A 20,098-nucleotide genomic window follows, 5' to 3' on the forward strand; every position below is an offset into this window, starting at 1 on the left:
TTGCAATAGTCTGTGCTGTTACCACGTGTTATTACAAAGGAACTGGTTAACAGAGAGAGAAAGGAGGATGATTTGTATAAACTTCGTAATCAGGTCCGTGTCCAGTCAATGAGGAATAATTTAAGACTAGATCACGGCGACTCCCTATGGATCGTTAGAATTTATAACAGTACACTAAGTATTGTTTCCAGTTTTTTGACTGCTCTCTTTTCAAACCAACACCTTGTGTGGGTTTTGTTTCAGGTTTTCTTGTTCTCGACCAAAACACTTTCCATGAAAAATAAAGTAAATGAACTTCAATATAAGATAAAGCATAATGCATGGCTTATCTGTTCTGTAAAGTACCGTTTGCATGCTGTAAGTGGAAGCACAATGTTATGAATAAATGTAGTGGTAACAATTCGTGATGGGATTGGATGAACGGCATCCTGTGACTGTTAAGGTGCACTCCCTTGCTGGATGCCAAGACTCACACTGCCTACTTGTGTGAAGAAAGGTTAGTTGAGGGATTCTGCCGCTAATCACCGAAAAGTCATATGTGTCTTATACTGCTGAGGTGTGTTGTGCTATACTGATTTCCTTCAAGGCAAATATCTACTGCCAGGGACATACATAAGTGAAGCATGCCGTGTCTCGTTCAGCCGCCGTGAAGTCTGGTGCACAGCGAATGTTTCGTGAGGGTTTAGTTTCCATATTGCGTTGCCTGCCAATGAATTAAGTATGATATTGTATGGGTTTCATCGCAGGGATTGCAGTGTAGCGTTGAGTCAGTGAGTGAGAGATGCAGCCTGAAGGAGGATGGCGTTAGGTGACTAGGAAATTTGAGGAGCGTCATGGAACTTGCACATTCACCTACAAAGTGAAGCAAACACCTCACTTCAGACACACTCACACTCACACACCTGCCACGCCGGTGTACCTGCGCCCTGCCACAGGCTCGTGGCGTCACAAACACTGCTTCAAGTTTTCAGTTTATTTCCGTCACATAGTTACATTAGCGATATTACAATATGCAATATGTTGCTCAACTTAATCTAAGACAAGAAAATTGTGATGAGTTAAATATTCTCTATTTGGTCTATGGTACACTATATACACTAGAGTAGTGGTGCAGCGCCTGCCCGCTCCCGCCTGCCGCTCCGCCCTTTGTGCCGCTGCTCATCACACCAATTTGTACACTATAGTCGGACGTGGTGCCCTGGAGCTTCCCATATCGGGCCGCTCCTCGGGGAGGCTGCGGGGCGTGTCCTTACGCAGCCACGGTGCAGAAACCCGAACTCAGCCCTAGCGAGGCTGCGGAGGCTGCGGCGGCGGATGACAGGCCCAGACTGCCCAGGCCTCCTGACATGGCGGACATGCCGTGCATGGGCGGCGCTGACATGAAGCCGCCCGCCATGGAGGAGCCGTGCATCTGGCCGCCGTACATGTAGTGGGACATGGAGCCGAATCCGGAGCCGCCGGTGCCAAAGCCGCCAAAGCCGCCCTTGTCCAGGGGCTTCAGCATATCAGGGAAGCCCAGCATTCCCTTCTTCTTCTTGGACTTGGAGCTCAGCTTGCGGTTGCGGGTCTGGATGCCTTCTTTCTTCATGGACAGCGGGCGAGCGACCTGCGGGGAAAGAACACTTCATTAGCAACGCGGCTCAACACATCAACCAAACAAAGACATACTTATAAAACACCCAACTCTCCCTCTAAAACACTTCACTACTATTTCCTTTTAAAAGATAACCTTTACGCCATCTCAATAAGATGACACGTGTATTGAAAAAAATGGAGAAAACAAGACCCGGGGCAGCGAGATGGGGCGGCGTGGGCGGCGGGCGGGCTGTGAGGTCAAGGCTGGATGCTCCATCAGTGTCAGGTTAGCAGCCGTGGGGCGCCACACTGGCCTGCGCTGCCCGCCGCGCCGCGCACTGCGGCCCCCCGCCCACATCTTACGTCAAGATTAACTTTCAGGCAGCACCCGTTACCGCGGCAATTCCCGTCTTGCTGCGCTGCGCTACAAGGTCCATAATGGCAGGCCGTGCCTCCCAGCAGGGTGCCATACAGGCGTCAGGTAGAGGGGGCATCATTTGAGAGTATTGTGGTGGTGTGTGTCAGGGTAGACCCCCTACGGCAGGGTCGCAGCCCCCCTGGGGAGGAACTATTGTGGGCGGCAGGACCTCCCTCCTGCGGTCCCCCACCGCCACTCCCACACGCACCTGAACAGCTACCTGTGCCCCGCCCGCCTGCCCACGCCCATGTCCCACCCACGGTCCGCAAAGTCTAAATTACCCACACAAAAGCAGCATGTCATTTCTCACGCCAGGATTACCACGGGACGGCCGAGGAAGATGTTAAGGCGGGAATGCTAACCACTGGCGCACACTGCCTACACTGACTGAATAACTGAATGACTGAATGACTGATTGACGGTGGCTGACGCACTGGCTAGAGAGAGAGAGAGAGAGAGAGAGAGAGAGAGAGAGAGAGAGAGAGAGAGAGAATGTGTGTTTAAGTCAACGTGGCGTGTGAGTGCGTGCGTGCATGCGTGCGTATACAATACCTGCTAACGTGTCCCCTAAGAACCCCACAAATGAATAACTCGCAATAAAAATCTTCTTCACCAGACAAAGCATAAAAAGCACACACTCTCACCCTCCCCACCCAGCACACCTCAGCCCGGCCCGCCCCTCGCCGCCACGGGAAGCGAACAGGTACGTTAATTAGCCCAGTAGCCGCCCCGTGTATTGAGGCGCAGGATTTGTGGGCGGAGGGGCGGCATTGTGCGGGCGTGAGGCGGTGGACGGGCACTGTATTGACCTGTCCACGTCTGTCTGTCAGGTTTACGACCCAACACACTCCAGTTTTGTCATCCGCCATTCTCGCGTCTGCTTCGCTCGCTTCCACGCGGCTGAACCTTCTTTGTTAGCCGCGGCCCGAGTCAAAATGAGTCGTTACTGTGAGGCTAATCCGCGGCCGGGGCGGGACGGGGCGAGAGGCAGCGGCTGGGGGGCGAGGGAAGGGTGGCAATGGGACGGGACGGGGACAGGACGGAGAGGCGAGGCAAGGCAGGGGAGGCTGGGCAAGGCAGGATAGCAAGGAGATTACCGTGATGGCTCAGGAATCCGTGGAAGGTGAAGGATGGTGATAAATACCTTGAAGAATTTGATAGTGTGCCTGTCTATTAATCAGCATTCTTAATATATGTAGTTTCCAAAGTGTCTTTTCTTTTTTTTCTCTCCGGTGTTTGTTTAGTAAAAGGATGATGATGTGATGTATGTTTATATATTCCTAATTAAGTCTCTGGGTTCAAACATTATCGCTTTTCGTCACCCGGTCAAGTATTTGCGAAATTATTCATCGCAAAATAAAGCCGAGGAATTAAATTTGCAATACCTTGTTACGGAGGGAGTGAGAGTTACACCTGAGTGATGCTCGGAACCTTATCATCATCCCGGGGAAGGCGTGGCGGGAAACAGGTTTAGGCGGCAGCTGAAGGAACATATTCTAGGAACAGAAATTTCTCGCCTCGTAAGCCGGGAATCAAGTGAGCGAAACACAGTCATTCACCAAACTTTACAAGGATGACGCTCATGATTAGCCAAGCGACCCTCGGGATCCAGCCAGCCAGCGCGGGACAGAACACCGAGGGAGGCTGAAAATAGACCACTGAGATACGGTGTTACGAGACCACTTGACGCGCCTCGCAGAACTAATAAACACCCGCCTTTCTCCAGCACACACACGCACACACACACACACACACACACACACACACACACACACACACACACACACACACACACACACACACACACACTAAAGTCGAGATCATAAATGCCTAAAACTGACAGCAAGTTACGGGAGCCAATGATATAAATCGATATTAGAAAGACGTTTATTTCCACGCGACGAGCCAAGAGAGGAGTGAACAGACAGAGCGGACCTTCTTCCTCGCCGTCTTCTCCTTCCCTCCGATCAGTCCGGCGGCTAATTAGAAGTGGAGGCTGAGAGACCTTCCAAGAATGGTGGTAGTGACGGCTCGATACGGGGCCGAGATAGGAGAGGGACCACTGAATAAGGGACGTGACATATATGAATCTGGGAGGACCAAGGTTACTTATTCTCCTTTGACAAATGGCTGAGGCGTGGGACTGAGGACAGCTAAGGGGCAGGAGTGTTAGGGGGAGATTCAAGCGCAAGACACCACAGCGTTTAATCAATGTCAGGCTATAGCTTGTATTTGAAAACCTTCGCTCATCAGGCCCAAAGAATTTATCAGTGCGGTTCTTATGAGCGTTTCCTCTCACTAATGATGCAAAATCCTTGTTAGAGCACTAAAATCATAAACATAATTGTAAAAATACCTTTTACTGCCTACAGAGACTGATGAGAAAATGTGAGGCAGAAACGCTTATAAATGCGTAGCTATATGATAAATAATGGTACTTTGATGTCTAATTGGTGTATGGGTAGGTGTCACACTTCCTCATTTGTCAGTTAATGAGTGGAATATGACAACTGGAGCAAACGACTGCCACTTAGAAGATGATGACAAATTTGGCTAAAGCAGAGCATGCATGCCTTCTCCCCATTGTGTATGAGGTTACGAGAACCAACAAGACTATTTCTTCTAACAATCAGCACTCAGGAGGTTGGCATCCCCTCATTTACTAGATCGTGAAGAAAAGAGATGCGAAACAAAACATGTCACTTAGAAGAAAAGAACAAACAATTTACGAGAGATAGAAAAAAAAAAATCTAACCAAATTTCTCCCACCTGGATGAGAAAACAAAAAGGCAAAATCAACTTTCTGATTGCTATGAATTCCCAAACTCAATAAAAGGATATTGTGCAATCTTACTGTAAAACTTTCCAAGGCGTCACTGATTCCTAGATAAATGTCTGAGATAATCACCTCTAAGTGCTTGTGACTTTATTCGCTCAGTATAGCAATCCATAATGCTCAACTAAAGTAACAAGGCTCATAATGTCTTCACCACCTGTGTGGTTAGGAATCTGGCTGTCACTGCTCCTCCTTGCTCCCTTCAAGTGCTAATGGAGTGCAAACGGTCGAGTAATTCAGATCTTTAAGTGCCTGTGATCAGTTAAGTAATTTGAAAGTCGTCATTTAAAGTCAAGGGATTAAGAATGAGGCAGCCGTAGTTCCTCTCTAACCCTTTAAGTGTTAATGGAGTGCAAATGGTAAACACGGACAGGAGAGAAAGGCAGGATCGTCAAGTGTCACATCTCTGAGCAAACAAACCCCGCCACCGCCTCGCCTCGACACGCGCTCACTATTTGCTTCCCTCGTCGTCCGCCACGCCAGTCAAAGAGAACACGACGAAAAAAAACGCTAAGGGACCATAAAAACCTTCGCCTTCCCGGCACTTGATTCCTTTCGGCGTAGGATACTTTGTTTACCTCCTCCCGCCCCTCCATTCGTCTGTCCCGCATCCGGAAGAACTAGCGCCATAGCAGGAAATATGAAGATAAACAAGATAGAGAGATAAAGGGTTCGGCGCGAGCCTTCTCTGACTTCAACCAAGCCGACGTCAGAATGAAAAGAGCCGTCCGATCTCCCTCCGACCCAGGCAGCGTGTTTCGGGACGACTTCCGACTCCCTGTGACACACCACGCACCCGTCAGCCAGCCCTCTCCCTAATATGAACTAATGAGTGGATCAGCCTCTTGCACAGTGAAATTCCTCGTGATTTGACGCTCTGAACGCAGTCAAAGTCTAGGCCAAGGCGAGAGTGTGAAGACAGGAGCGTGGCGCCAAGGCGGTGGTGGGCCGTCGCCAGCCTGAGCAGAGGCATGACGAGGTGGAGGGCGAGGGTCTTCCGCTGATGCTGCCGCCACCCGCTGTCGCTCCGTCTCGCTACCTACCTCGCAGCAACACACGTACGCTACGCTACGCCACGCACACACACACCCACACACACACTCTCTCGGCGCTCTACTCTGCACGTGCAAACTAAATCGAGTTAATCCCTAAACTATCACCACGCAAGGCATCAGATGTGGCCTCCTGGCCATATTGTTGCCAATTAATGACACACGCGAGTATATTTAAACTCGAGTGTGTGGGTGGGCTGGCGGAGGGCTGAAAGGCAGTCTCACAACGTGGCCCTTTCACTGAAAACGCCTAACTTACATGTAGGTTAGCAAGCTTCATAAGGTGAGTGCATCTGGCAGACAATGCTGGTGCGAGCTGCCAGTCGTGAGCGAGTAAACCACGTGTTCACCTGCCGAATAACTATCTGTCTGGCTCAGCGTAAGAACGTGGTGATGGATGGTACACACTAGGAACATCTAAGTCATCAGTTTATAGTCTGAATCATAAGAATAGAAGAAATCAAGGCAAACCGCAAGAAGGCACCAGGCCAACACGTGGTGGTCCCTGTGGAAATCACTGATATACTTCTGTTCATCGATACCGGTCACTTATAAGCACACATTTCAAGATAGCTACAGTAAGAGAAGCAACTGAGTCAAACGATTTAGGCCAGAAACCTGAGTCATCACTTCACATCCCAGGCTATTGACACACGGCGATACCAATCACTGGCAAAACACGTCATGAGACTGTAAAGCCGAGACAAGGAAATCCTCTTTAGACCAGCTGTGTTAAACGAATTAGGATCGAAACCTAATAGTGTCTGTTTAAAGGCCGCGGTGAGGAGCGAGGCACGCCTGGGGAGGTTGGGACACAGCGCCTCACGTGCCGCCCCTAAGGCTGGGGAGGCTGGTGCCGGCCAGACGAGGCCAGGTCACGGATAGCTATCAAATAAAAACACTTGTCCCGCTCTGTTTTCCTCGCCTTGGTTGCACGATGGAGCCACACACACGGCGCTGGTTTAGCTTGGGCGACCTCCTGCCTCATGACGCCACTGAACCATTAGTACGAGTATGTCTTAATGTATGATAGTCCTATATACGGTATTGATTCACTCACAGAATACATGTTTATGGGAACCGCTTTTTTTTTTCGAATAAAATCTGTCGACAAGGGAAGCGAGGAAGGGAAGGGAAGGGAAGGGAAGGGAAGGGAAGGGAAATGGCCGCAAGAGGATAACGGGGAGTGGTAAGAAAAGGGTTAGGAGTGGTGGAAAGGAGTGTTTTCTTAAGCGGCAGAGATGAGACGAAAGTGCAATTCAATCACCCTCTGCGATGCGGTCACCGAGAGGCGCTGCCCGTGTACGGCTGAGTGTGCAACATAAAAAAAATAGTGTTGTGCGTGTCCGCTGCTCCCAGGCGTCAGAAATCAGTACAAATGGGAGCAGGACAGCGAGAGGGAGAGAAGTAGATCGTATTTCCTAGCGGCGCCACCACTCGCCTGCCAGCCAGCCACCTCTTTATTTTTTTTCCTTGCTTTTCTTTAGTTCCCTCTAAGGCTGTTTAGTCTCAGTAATATTCCCCTGTATGCGTTCTTTAGGCTTATCTCACAGAGCTAAGTCACGTGACTCATTCGTGATCCAAAAAATGTTCAGCCCTGTTTTAGATGGAAAGGTTCGGCTCGGCCCGCTCACACGCCTCGCCGATCTGCTGAGCAAAGCTCGAGGAAAAGGAGAGAGGAAAAAAGGCAGCAAAAAACATTTCTACAATTCCAGGTTCAGTCGTAGCCGTGACTCTTCCTCCCCGTAACCCGAGATCGAAAATGACTGGGCTGACGACCGTAATTACAAGTGAAAGAGGGGAAACGGGGAAGCATTATGAGGAAAGGCGAAACGCTGAATTCTCTTCTGTAGCACATCCTGCCCACCGACCCACCGACCGCCACGGGGGAAATACAGCCTCGCCACCAGCTACTTGAACTAACACGCGAACAGAAATACTAAAGACAGATGCGAGGATGCCGCGGGTTAGCCAGAGACAGTCGAGGGTAAAGCTGCGGTAAACCCTAAACCAAGGAACGTGAGGGATGCCTTAGTCACCCTGGAGGTCACCGCAGCCATGTGGACACAGACGACACCCGCCAAACACACTCCTTCCCTGCCACCCTCCCGTGAGTCCATAAACACCTCTTCTGATCCCAATACTTCGACTCTTATTCTGCCGCCCCACTACACCCTGCCACCACCCTAGATAGACACAAGATTCCTAGGAAGGTGTGATGCTCGCCATGGTCTGTTGGGCTAAGATTGACTTGGTGCGTGCAGACAGTGTTCCCGACCGTGGTGAGTGATGGCACGAGGGACAGGACGGCGTGTGGCGAGGTGGGTGTGTCTACCAAACAGTCACTCTGTTTGGTAGACACACAATCGAATCAAAAAGACAGGAGGCGCCTCTTAATGTCATGGTCATCATCTCTCTCATGTCAGAATAATATCTATCATAATTTCTATTCTGCACTCAGTAGGTCGTAGCAGATTCGTATACGCTGCTGGGACGCCCAAGGCCGAGCCCTCGCCTACACCCCAACCTCCACACGCCCACCGCGACCAGAAACAGAGGAGCTTTTTTTTATGGACTGACAATCGACGTGCGAGGCGGAAAGTCTAACCACGGACAGATGTTTGACGGCAGACGCTATATTTTACCTCGCTTTGGAATAATTATGTCCCCAGTGACATCCGACTCTGCTTAGCAATCCTGAACCTTCGGCAGAGAGCCAGAGGGACCAGACTTGCCTGGCAGCTCGGGACTAACGCGGAGACTCCTGGCTTCAAGGAACATCTGTTTGAAGGGCGGTGATATATTTTCCATTTCTTCTGAATAATTATGTACTGGGTGTCGCCGCATAGGCAAGCGAGACCAGTGCATAGTAGTGAGGTGATTGTGTTTATGCTACACGATGGACGAGGCTCCTTAGCTGCTGCCTGACACCATTCTGGCAGGGCGGGGGATGGATGCCCGAGGCAGGGAGGAGTGATGCACGCAGGTCTCAGTCAGCTGGCTGGTGGGGGTGTGGGTTGGGTGAGTGAGGGTTATGGCAAGCAGCGTCCCTCTCCTCTCCTCACGCAACGAGAGGAGCATCCGGGCCAGAATGTGTTTGTTGTGTCAGGAGACAATCACCACACACGTGAGGCGCCTCAGCTCTGTCGCCCACATGTGATGACGTCTGACGAGATACTCGATTTGATGACGTGCTCGTCACAAATTACTTCTAAGTATTTATCATTCGCTCTTCCTTCGCCAATGACGGAACTAACTCGCTGCGAGGAATCCAGCTCGCCTGACACTAAATGCAGCACTTGTGCGGCACTTTGCAGGCAGCATGACGGTGACCTGGTGCTCTCCTGGCTAGGCCTGGACGCGAAAGTCCTGGGAGGAAATTTACGAAGCCCTTCCCACACCCACCCTTCCGTGACCGACGAGGGCGCCCACATTACTGCGCGCCAAGATCACCATGATTTGTCGGCAAAGGTAAATATAGGCAGGCCAGCAAGATTTGTAGGCGGAACTTAAATACGCGGCTCGGCGGGGCCGATATAGTCATATTAGGAGACGTCGTTAGAGTGGATTCTCCTGTGGCGGCGGCAGGCTGTAGCGGCCATGTCGACTGGAGCTCGTTATTGCTGACAAGGTGATTACCTTCGCGCCGCGCCGCCGGGCTGTTGTGAACACAATAACACGGCGTGAGGAAAGCTGTTCAGGCCGCTCCCTCTTCACCCCACCAAACTCCCAGCCAGGAGGAGGTGGCTATGGCACGCTGTGACACGCTGCGGCAAGGGGCGACGCCACAGGGCGCAAGCAAGGTGGTGCATCTCAGGGACCACACCTGCCTTTACAGAACATCACACAAAGGACACACACTCACGCCCCGCCTCGCCTGCCCGCTACCCGCCCACAACGCCGCTTAGCAAAGAGTGAAAACTGAACATGGTGTTAAATCCTCTCACTGCTACGCTCACATGATGCTCCCTTCACTACGCCATACAGGAGAAAGATTTATCCACAGGGCACAATGAAATATATCACGTACGATAGAGATGAACTAACACACACACACACACACACACACACACACACACACAGAGGCTGTACCAGGGAGGGGAGGGAGGGCGCCTGGGGTGGAGGTGTGAGTGATGGATAATTGGGAGGAGAGGGGGAAGGGTGGCAGGGGGATGAAGTGCAGGTCAGGGAGGGTGAGCGAGGGGGGCGAGGAGGGACAGGGAGAGGGAGCATCATGTGAGGCTGAAGAGGAGCAACCGATCTTCCTAACGCGCCAGTAAATGTGTTACGTAAATAGGATAACAAATCACCGCTACCTCTTTTACTACCACACCACCATCACCACCTCTCATCACTACTATTGCTACTGTTACTGCTACTGCTACTACTACTATTACTAACACTACTATTAACACTATTATTAAACTATTCTCCAATTTCTCATCTGAATGCGGCTACACTTCCTTCTCCTCCTCCTCCTCTTGCTGCTACTACTACTACTACTACTACTACTACTACTACTAATAATAATAATAATAATAATAATACAATTTCCTCATTCCTCATCTAAATCTACCTTTACCTTTTTATCTTCCTCTTCTCTTTCTACTCATCGTCCTCCTCCTCCTCTTCTTACTAATACTACTATCACTACCACTATCGCTAGCTCTACCACGCAACACAGCACAGCCCACAGAAGATTCGCACCCAGAACACTCACGTTGTGCAGCTTGTAGTAGAGACCGCAGGCGTTGCACACTGGCTCGCCGTTCTGGTTCCGTCGCCACAAGGTCGTCGTTTGAGTCTTGCAGTTCACACAAGATGTTCCTTCCCGACGATTTGCGGACTGTGAGGAGACAAAACGCATAACTTACTTCAGTTGTTACTCACTGTAGGCGCATGAGAAATGAGAGAGAGAGAGAGAGAGAGAGAGAGAGAGAGAGAGAGAGAGAGAGAGAGAGAGAGAGAGAGAGAGAGAGAGAGAGAGAGAGAGAGATGAGGGTTATAGTTTAGTTTCTTTAGTTTGTCGTCCCACTGGTAAATCTTTGTGACATACTCGTGAGGGCAAATAGATAACTTACACTGCATACTTTACACCACCTGCTATTTATGTAGGTATGTAAATATTATGAAAGGTGTGAGTCTTAGTCTGCTCTATTACTCCTCGAAGACTTAGGAGCTCACGAGGAAGAAGAAAAATCCTGTACATGAACTTGCTCACTTAGACACACTAGACTTGTGAAATAACACTGGTTTAATATTCAGTGATAATAGCAATTGGGTCGATGCTAGCTCACATACTGTAAAGAAATAACGACCTAGTAACGTATGGTCTCAAAAAACAAATGATGATAAGATAAGTGTAGTTATTCATACCGTTAAATGTTAATGAGTAAAAATGAAAAAAAAAAAAAGTAATAATAAATAAAACAGATCACACACACACACACACACACACACACACACACACACACACACACACACACACACACACACACACACACACATAAAAGAAATAAATATAACCATAATCTATTCCAGGTAGTTGAAAAATAAGGACGTAACTAAACTAAAGCGAAACACTATTAGATCCCAAGGTGAAGGTAATGAATTTAAACCCTCAATCTACACCCTGATGTAATGGCCTGACTCATCTCCGGGGTGGGCGAGGCGCGAGGGGCGAGGCCTGGCGGGGGAAGAGCCGCGGCCGCCCTTAGGGAGTCCACGTGAAAATCAATGGCGGCGGAAGGCGATGTTGTGATAGGGGCGCCGAACCCTCACCCGCCCCCCACACCACCGGAGATGAGGCATTATTGTGGGGATGAACATAAGGCTGGGGAGTGAAGGGGTCTGGACGTGTATGCGTGGGGGAGTAAGGAGTGTTAGCGCGTTGGGCGTGGGGCAGGGAGGGATGAGGACGTGTTGGGCGTGGGGAAGGGAGGGGTGAGGACGTGTTGGGCGTGGGGAAGGGAGGATGAGGGCATGTTGGGCGTGGGGGGAGGAATGAGGAAGTCTTCGTAAACTTGGAATGAAGAATGTGGGTGCATTAACGGGTTTACACTAGTTAGGGGCGTGGGCGTGCTAGGTCGAGACTCACCGTGCGCTGCTTGGGCTTGATGAGGGGCCTGTTCTGTCCGTTCATCTTGTAGTACAGGCCGCAGGCGTTGCACAGGTAGTGACCGTTGCCGTCGCGTCGCCACAGCGGCGTCGACGTGGCGCCGCAGTTGACGCACTCACGGCCCTCTGCGGGGTTGTAAGAACAATTGCAATATTTTGGATGAAGGAGGAGAAATAATTATGAAAGATTGTGCGGGAGATGAGATAAAACAATACTCTGATAACACTGTTCGAAAGATTAACATAAAGTGCAATGTTAACACGAAAATTCACAGCCGTTCATTTAATATCTTAAGGTTCACAAGTAAAATGTTACACAGTTAACAAAACAACTGAAGATAGTTCAAGTAATGCCTTAAGTTTAATACATAAAATATTACCTACTCCATCAGTGATGTAAAAACAATATGTAAATAGCATTAGTAAAGTTATTGTAAATTGAAGGTAAAGAGAGTAAGATTTCCAACACAAATACAGCCATGCTGATAACAACAGGTTGTCACTGTGGTCGTGAAACACTGTGAGATCAAGGCGAGATGAAATATAAGAAGGGTGTAGTTCCCAGAAGCGTGCGAGTATGGTGACATGAGCGGCGGACCAGTGAGGGAGGCAGTTTGTGGCATACATAATGAATGGACGCCTCTGGATTGTGGTAGTGAGTCGGTGGGAAGTGAATTACATGGATTGATGAAGGAAGAGGGGGAGAAGGAGTGTGAGAAAAGCAGATTATTGAGCCAATTGAGAAAAAAGATAATACCTTAATGTAGCAAATATAGTAGAAAAGCAGAGTTTATGAAGGAATACATGAGGAAATACGCAAAAAAAAGGAATGAATTATGAAACAAAAACACTAATACATTAATGTAATACATATAACAGAAAGTTTGGCTACATCAGTGAATGGATGAGTAAATGCAACATAAATATATTTGATGATTTTATTCCAGTTCATTTTTGTAACCATCAATAAAAAGTGAAACAGTTATATATGTAGTGATGGATAATACTATGCTCTTTCTCAAACTCATGCTCCTCTTTAAAGGTGGGCATGGCAAGCTTTCAGTAAATGGACCCGCTGTAATGGTAATAAGAGAGTCAAGCTGATCATGTTACATTATATTTAGCTGAGCAGGAATGACCACAGGATGCGTGATCATGAAAACCGCTTGGCAGACTGAAAGCAAATCGATATCGACAGAAAGATGACACACGCCCGGGAAAAGTTAGGATTACTAATAGTTTGGATTACTGTAGTCAGAGCGGAAATTATGAGAATGAGGCATGCAGGTAAAGTGTAATGGAAGTATCAATTCGGAAAAAGAGAGATAAAAAAGTGAAGTTATGTGAGAAGAATATATACAACTGGAAATGAAAGACATGCACTATTACTATTACCAGCTAAGGTAAAAAATAAGTTTCTCTGGATGAAGAAAAAAAAAAAAGAAATGTGAGAAAGAAGAGCTACGGCTTGATACGAAGGACGCGAACTATTTCTAACAGGCTCAGATGCTTACCGGTGCTGGATCGCTTGGAGTTCTTGGACTTCTCCTGTGACGGGGAGATGGGTGTGGACGGCACGCTGGGGAAGGGCTTGCTGAACATGGACGTCATGCCCGAGGAGGGGTAGAAGCTCGAGTACCCAGTGTGCGCGAAGTCCATGGAGGTGTGGGAGGGATAGCCTGTGTAGCCCGAGGGGTGGGCGGTGGAGTGGGCGGGGGAGAGGGACAGGGACGGCTTGGAGGGGAAGGAGGAGCTGAAGACTGGTGTGTACGAGGAGTCACTTTTGATGTCGTTCACGCCCGCGATGGTGGCACCGGCGGGTGAGGCTGTGACCCGGTCTGGGGTCATGCGGGCGGCGGGCGGCTCGGGCTGTGGCTGCTGCTGTGCTTGCTGCGGCATGGGGCTGGTGCTCATGGGGTGCTCGTGCGGCTGCTGCTGCGGCGGGGGTGGTGGCCCCTGCTGTGTGGCGGCTGTGGGGGAATCATCAGGGGGTGTGGGTGGATATCCGTACCCAGCATACCCCTGTGTGGGCTGGTGGGTCTGGTGGGCTGGCGTGGGCGTGGGCTGGTAGGTCTTAGCGAAGGGCGTGTGCCAGGAGGCGGCGGGTGTGTTGTAGGCGGTGGGGGCCACGGCAGCAGCGGCCATCTTGTCCGAGCCCAGCCAGGAGTGGAGGGGCGTGGGGAAGTGGGGGTGAGCACGGTACATTCCCCCCTGCCCGAAGCGACCTGCGAGCGAGAGGAAAAACGCACGTTCATAAAAACACATGACCAAACTTGCTGCGGCCGAAAAATATCAATTTGAGAACACCAATCATTGCTGCTGCCAAGATGGGGCCGATTTGTGCCACTCGCTGCGGGAACAAAGAGGTGGAAACATAACAGCACCAACGGCCAGTCGGGCCCAGGACAACCCAGGCACAGATCGTCACGCGCCTGCAGAACGAGAAACATTAGCAGAGGGAGAAGACTCGAGGGATTAAGGCAACGCTGTGAAGGACTAACAGCGGCCGTCACTCCCTCACTCTCGCCCTCGCTGTGTGGGGAGACATGCACGTCACGGCCTGGTGGATGTGAATCATTAGCATAGTAATGGCGGTAGTGGTGGTGAATAATTAGTTAAATATACAAGTATTCTTACGATTAATGATAATTATGAAAACAACAACAACAATAATAATAATGATAATAATAATAATAATAATAATAATAATAATAATAATAATAACAATAATAACAACAACGTTTTAGTAAAATTAACTATATTCATATTGATTTTAATATATTTACATAATTATTACCATTGTTATATCTGTATTACTATCATTTTTCAATTTATTGTTGCTAGCAATTACAATAAATATTAAAAATAGTATTAGCAATAACAGAGGTGGTAGTAGTAACAGTAGTAGTAGTACTAGTAATAGTAGGAATAGTAGTAGTAGTAGTAGTAGTAGTAGTAGTAGTAGTAGTAGTAGTAGTAGTAGTAGTAGAAGTAATAATAAGAGTAGTAGGAGTAGTAGGAGCAGCAGCAGCAGCAGCAGCAGCAGCAGCAGCAGCAGCAGCAGCAGCAGCAGCAGCAGCAGCAGCAGTAGTAGTAGTAGTAGTAGTAGTAGTAGTAGTAGTAGTAGTAGTAGTAGTAGTAGTAGTAGTAGTAGTAGTAGTAGTAGTACTACTAGTAGTAGTAGTAGTAGAAGCAGTAGTTGTTGTTGTTGTTGTAATAGTAGTAGTGATAAAAAGAAAAGAAAAAAACAACAACAACAACAACAACAGTAGTATCATATCACCACCAACAACAAATTAATCTCAAGAAAAATAATTAATTAGAAAAAGATTAAGGAGACAAAATAAGAAAAAAAAAAAAAGGAATCCCTCGAGTTGTTTCCTTGCTCTTAAATAACTGTAAGGCAGGAACATCATTACTTTCCTTCCGTCACCTCATAATTCCACGCGGCTAAGAGAGAGAGAGAGAGAGAGAGAGAGAGAGAGAGAGAGAGAGAGAGAGAGAGAGAGAGAGAGATGAGGGGGAGGTTACGCAGTGAAAAATAGAACTATAAGAAAGAAAGTGGAAGAAAAGAACAATGTTTGGAATCCTGTCTGTCTGTCTGGCGGTGTGTTCCTGGAGGCCTGGTGATGGACGCGCCTTGTTGCGGTGAGCTGAGGGGCGTGGGTGAGGGAGCGTGAGGAGGAAGGGAAAGAGGGGAAGGCTTGAGAGAAAGAGAGGTGGGGGAGGACAAGGGGAAGGCGGCTCAGGCTGAAGGAAATAGCAAAAACCGGGACATTTTTCCACCAGCTAAGCATGTCTGTTGTCAAGCGTGTGCGTGGAGGGAATTTTCTATATTTTCATCCCTTGGTGGAGCTGCAGGGAGCGGGACGAGACACTGAGGCTGCAGTAACGAGATGTAAAGGGAACCCATGCAGCAACCTGAGTGGGCGTGTGAGCGGAGGAGTGATTTTCTATATTTTCATCGCGTGCAAGGCGTCAGGAGGGATGCAGCGCGCAGCGAGGAGACTGGGAAGCTGCAGGAAGCGGGGAAAGTAAAGGGCAGTCAGCGGGAGGAGGGAGACTGCCATAAAAGACAAGCCAGGCGCTTCTCAGGTGGGGCTTCCTGGCCGCGCCGCCCAAACTCACGTGCCGGGCCGGGCCAAACGAGGGTGTTAATGCGTGGGCACTGATGGCGGGTCATTATAGGGGCGCGGGAGTTACGGATGGACGCCCTTACAAGTGATTGGTGCCTCCCACGTGACCCCAGGGTCGGGCGGGACATTAGCCGCCTCCTGAGGCTGCCGCGCCGCCCTGGTCCACTGGTGCTGCTGCTGCTGCTGCTGCTTGGTAATTTATATCCAGCTGGGCGATGCTGTGCGGCCAGCGGCGACAGCCATTACTGATATATAAGAAAAACGTCTTTTCTATAATTAGGCTTGGTTTTCTAAGGCTGGCAACAGTGCGGATGATTTTTGTTATACAAGAAATATATTTTTATGATTAGTTGCTATTTCAGAGAGAGAAAAGGAAGGGTAATAAATCCTGGCTACTCTCTCCCTCCCCTCACTCTCTCTCAGGCCACCGTGACGCAGGAGCGGCCACAAAACCACAGCGAGGCCGCCCCGCTCCTGCCCCCCGCCCAGGAAGGACTGCCCACGCCCAAAACATCCGCTAAATATTTATTTTCTTCAGACATTTACTCTTCCCGGGTGGGAAGGCTGGTCGAGGGTAATGGAGAATGACAGTTAACATCTGTATTTGGCAATCGCTGCGGTGGGAAGCTTTCAGGGCTAATAGCTTTAGGTGGAAGTTATGGCGCACACATCCCCGGGCCCGCCATGGGAACGCTCCGTGATGCTCCTCCGCTCATGAGGCGGCGCCACGCATCACAACGGCCTTCAATGCTTGTACGACGTTTCGGCCATTAGGGACAAGATACACATATAAAAAGTAGCTCAAGAAAAAAAATAAGAAAGTTTAAATTAGTTATATAAAAAATATGAGTATCACCGTTGTGACGAAAGCAAGTGAATTACTTTCAAGAAATAACAGATTTGGCCAAATGCAACACAAAAGCTAAAGAAAAAAAAAAGATAAAACAAGAGGAAGGAAAAAGGGGGCACACTGAAGATACTACTCCATGAAGAGTCTTATAGAATATCCAAGTATTATGAGAAGGAGGAGGATCATGAGGGCAGAGGAGCTGCACTCACGCTCTTCACTGCCACACTGAAGCCTGGCAGAGTGAGAGGGCGGGCCGTCCCCCACCCCTGCGGCCCGGTAGCCCTGATGACTGGCTATGATTTTATGACGATCTAAGGAACCTAAGAAAGGATGTAAGTGGGATCATGTCCCTTCCCTCTCCCCCTTTTTCTTTCTTTTCCTCCTTCTACTGCTGCTGGTAAGGATGGCCTCTCTCCGTTCCCACGTTGTATTTCCTCTCATATGTTGTTTACTTAGGCGTTCGAGGGCAGCTATTAACAATATAACTATTCATTGTAACATTTACCTCAACAAACACTATGTTACTACATTCACCACCCAAGGATTCAACTAATAATGATAAACAGTGATGAGGATTAATAATTTCCCTCCTGCTGACACACAAACAAGGCAAAATTACTCCCGGGACGGATATGATAAATTGCACTTTAATAGTCTAGACAACAAACTATAATCACGAGAAAATAACGGGGTGAGGCGTGTAATCTCTTTCCGTGGCAGGTGTGTCGCCAAATTTGTCGTCAGTAAGGGTCCGTAATTCATTGTGTCCCGCCGAGCTATTTAATTCTCCGTGGAGACGAGCGAGGTATGCACTCAGCGATCTCCTGTATTGTTACCATAATATTAACACCACCGTCACGGCCGCCAAAGCATTCCTGAGACTGGACTGTGGTGAGATGAATGAGCGGCGGCACTCTTGTACTTCTGCAAGACTGAACGAGCCCTGTATTATTTTCTTCAGCTCCTCTTGGTGTTTATCTAAATGCAGGGTTGACGGGACTGTCTCACACGAACATGAATTGAACAGTGAATGACTTATTTGTGGGGACAAGAAATGTTCCACGCCGCCTCTATGCTAGGCCTGCCCAAGAGGGGTTCCCAAGGCGCCACACACTACCCCACTCGGTCACCGCCTCTGTCTCCCCATCGCCTCGGGGTTTCCAGGAATAAAAGCTGGAGAATTATAGACAACACAAACCATACATCAGGTCCTCTATCCTTCCAGTATTTCAAAGAGTTTCGGTCACTTTCGTCGGTGATAAATTGACCGTACAAGAAAACGCGAAGGCGAGTGGTCATTGTGGGAGGACAAAGAGGACTGGGTGTGGCGCCTCGGGCCAAACTATTACAGGTGACGGAGAAATTAATTTACGCCTATTACACCTGTCCCTAGAGTGTTTCCCCGTGGCCCACTCCGGCTCACGGGAGGCCTCGTTAGCGGCCACGGGGACCCATGACCTTGCTACCGACCACGTGGTGATCCGGCCCGGGCTTCAGGCTTCAGGTGATCGCATGGAGCGCAGTATTGGGGGCCTGCTGAGAATTACGACCTGCAGGTGTGCAGCGAACACATGTTTTCAGGTGTTTGTTGTTATATACATCTCATGAATATCAACCTTTTTCTACTTATATATCTGCTTAGTGACAAACCCCAATAAGTGTGTAACCTGCAGACTTATCTCCTCAAATAAGTCAACAACTTCACCTCCTTCATGCACGGATGTTGTCATATGCACCGTAATATTACATAAGACACTCCATAGATAGCAACATTTTCCTTCTCTTCTCTCTTTGTTTACTGACTGCAGATCCCACGGCAATGTTTCATCTATAGTGTTCATTCCTTAGGCTGCACTACCACTACCTCCTCCTGGCATAGATGCCGGCAAGGTGGGTATGGCTCACTATTTCCTTAACATGAGTCCTCGACAGTCAAGGAGGGGGAATTTGTTTTTCCAAACCATTCGTATGACTGATGTCGAGTGACACAAAACTGTACGAATACTCACCTAAGCCAAGTACTCTAGTGAACAAGTACATAACCTAACACTCATGAGCATTCAGTACATTTTTCCTCAGTACCTAGAGCTGGAGAAAGCTGAAAGTCTACACTATCACATCTTCCACGTCGCCTACACAACAGGAAGACAGCAGGCGAGAAATCTCCGTCCTTCCAATTATTCTAAATGACCACAGGGATTACAGTCGGGGCCCTCCTCGGCGGCTGCTCCCTGGGGCTGTTTACTCAACTCTAACTCGCCTCTGCGGGTTTATGACGCCTCGCCCCGGACTGTGAGCCCAAGCCAGGCAGGAGGACAGCAGAATGGGGACGCTTCTCTTAACGCGTTGAAATCAGACAACTGCACGTGATTTATCGAGAGGGTATAGAGTTACAGGGATAAATAAACTGCTGAATTAATTAAGGAGGGTGCAGGGAGCGTGGCCAATGAATGGGGGAGGAGGGACACCGTTGCCAGATCGCTATTTCCTTCCTAACTGTTACTCTCGTTTGGGAACATTGTTTGTGCTTCTCGCTGGTCTATTCTGTTCCTTATTGCAACGCTTCCTAATATTATGGTCATGTGGCAGTAAGCAGTGTTATGCCTTTCTCTGACGGGATTGTTCTGATTTTGTTGTTTACTTTGATATTCTTAAGTTGTAGATAGGTTGTTATTTGTTATTTTATTTTTATGCCCACTGTTTTATATTAATATATCTATGTAAATTTGAGCTGTTGTTGTTATTGTTTTTTATTATTGTTATTGTTGTTTTCAGTGCTGTTATAGTTTGTTATTACTCTTATTTCTTCTTCTCTATAGCAATAGTATTTTTACTATTACTACTACTACCACCACTACTACTACTACTACTACTACTACTACTACTACTACGGTTATTACTATTGTTGCTACTACTAATATTATTACAGTTATTACTACTGCTACTGCTACTATTATTACTACTACTACTACTACTACTACTACTACCACAATTACTAATATTATTACTATTATTATAACTAATACTATTACAACTACTGCAACTACTACTACTACTACTACTACTACTACTACTACTAGCACCATCACTACCAGCACCACGGGGTCGCCGCGA

General features: G+C 48.5%; 1 protein-coding gene across 2 annotated transcripts in view; it reads right to left on the bottom strand.

The window, feature by feature from the left end:
- Positions 1–958: 958 nt before the first annotated feature.
- LOC123517625 (GATA-binding factor 3-like) overlaps positions 959–20,098 on the bottom strand; it is a 25,513-nt gene continuing 6,373 nt past the window's right edge. For both annotated transcript variants that reach the window (XM_045277914.1, XM_045277915.1), the window contains exons 3-6: positions 13,513–14,223; positions 11,979–12,124; positions 10,602–10,727; positions 959–1,606 (exon numbers count right to left, since the gene is read on the bottom strand). In XM_045277914.1, the coding sequence (XP_045133849.1) occupies positions 1,250–1,606; positions 10,602–10,727; positions 11,979–12,124; positions 13,513–14,223 (1,340 nt within the window). In that variant the 3' untranslated portion in view covers positions 959–1,249. The remainder of the gene's footprint in view (positions 1,607–10,601; positions 10,728–11,978; positions 12,125–13,512; positions 14,224–20,098) is intronic.

This window comes from Portunus trituberculatus, chromosome 42 (genome assembly GCF_017591435.1).
Source record: "Portunus trituberculatus isolate SZX2019 chromosome 42, ASM1759143v1, whole genome shotgun sequence".
NCBI classification, from domain to species: domain Eukaryota; kingdom Metazoa; phylum Arthropoda; class Malacostraca; order Decapoda; family Portunidae; genus Portunus; species Portunus trituberculatus.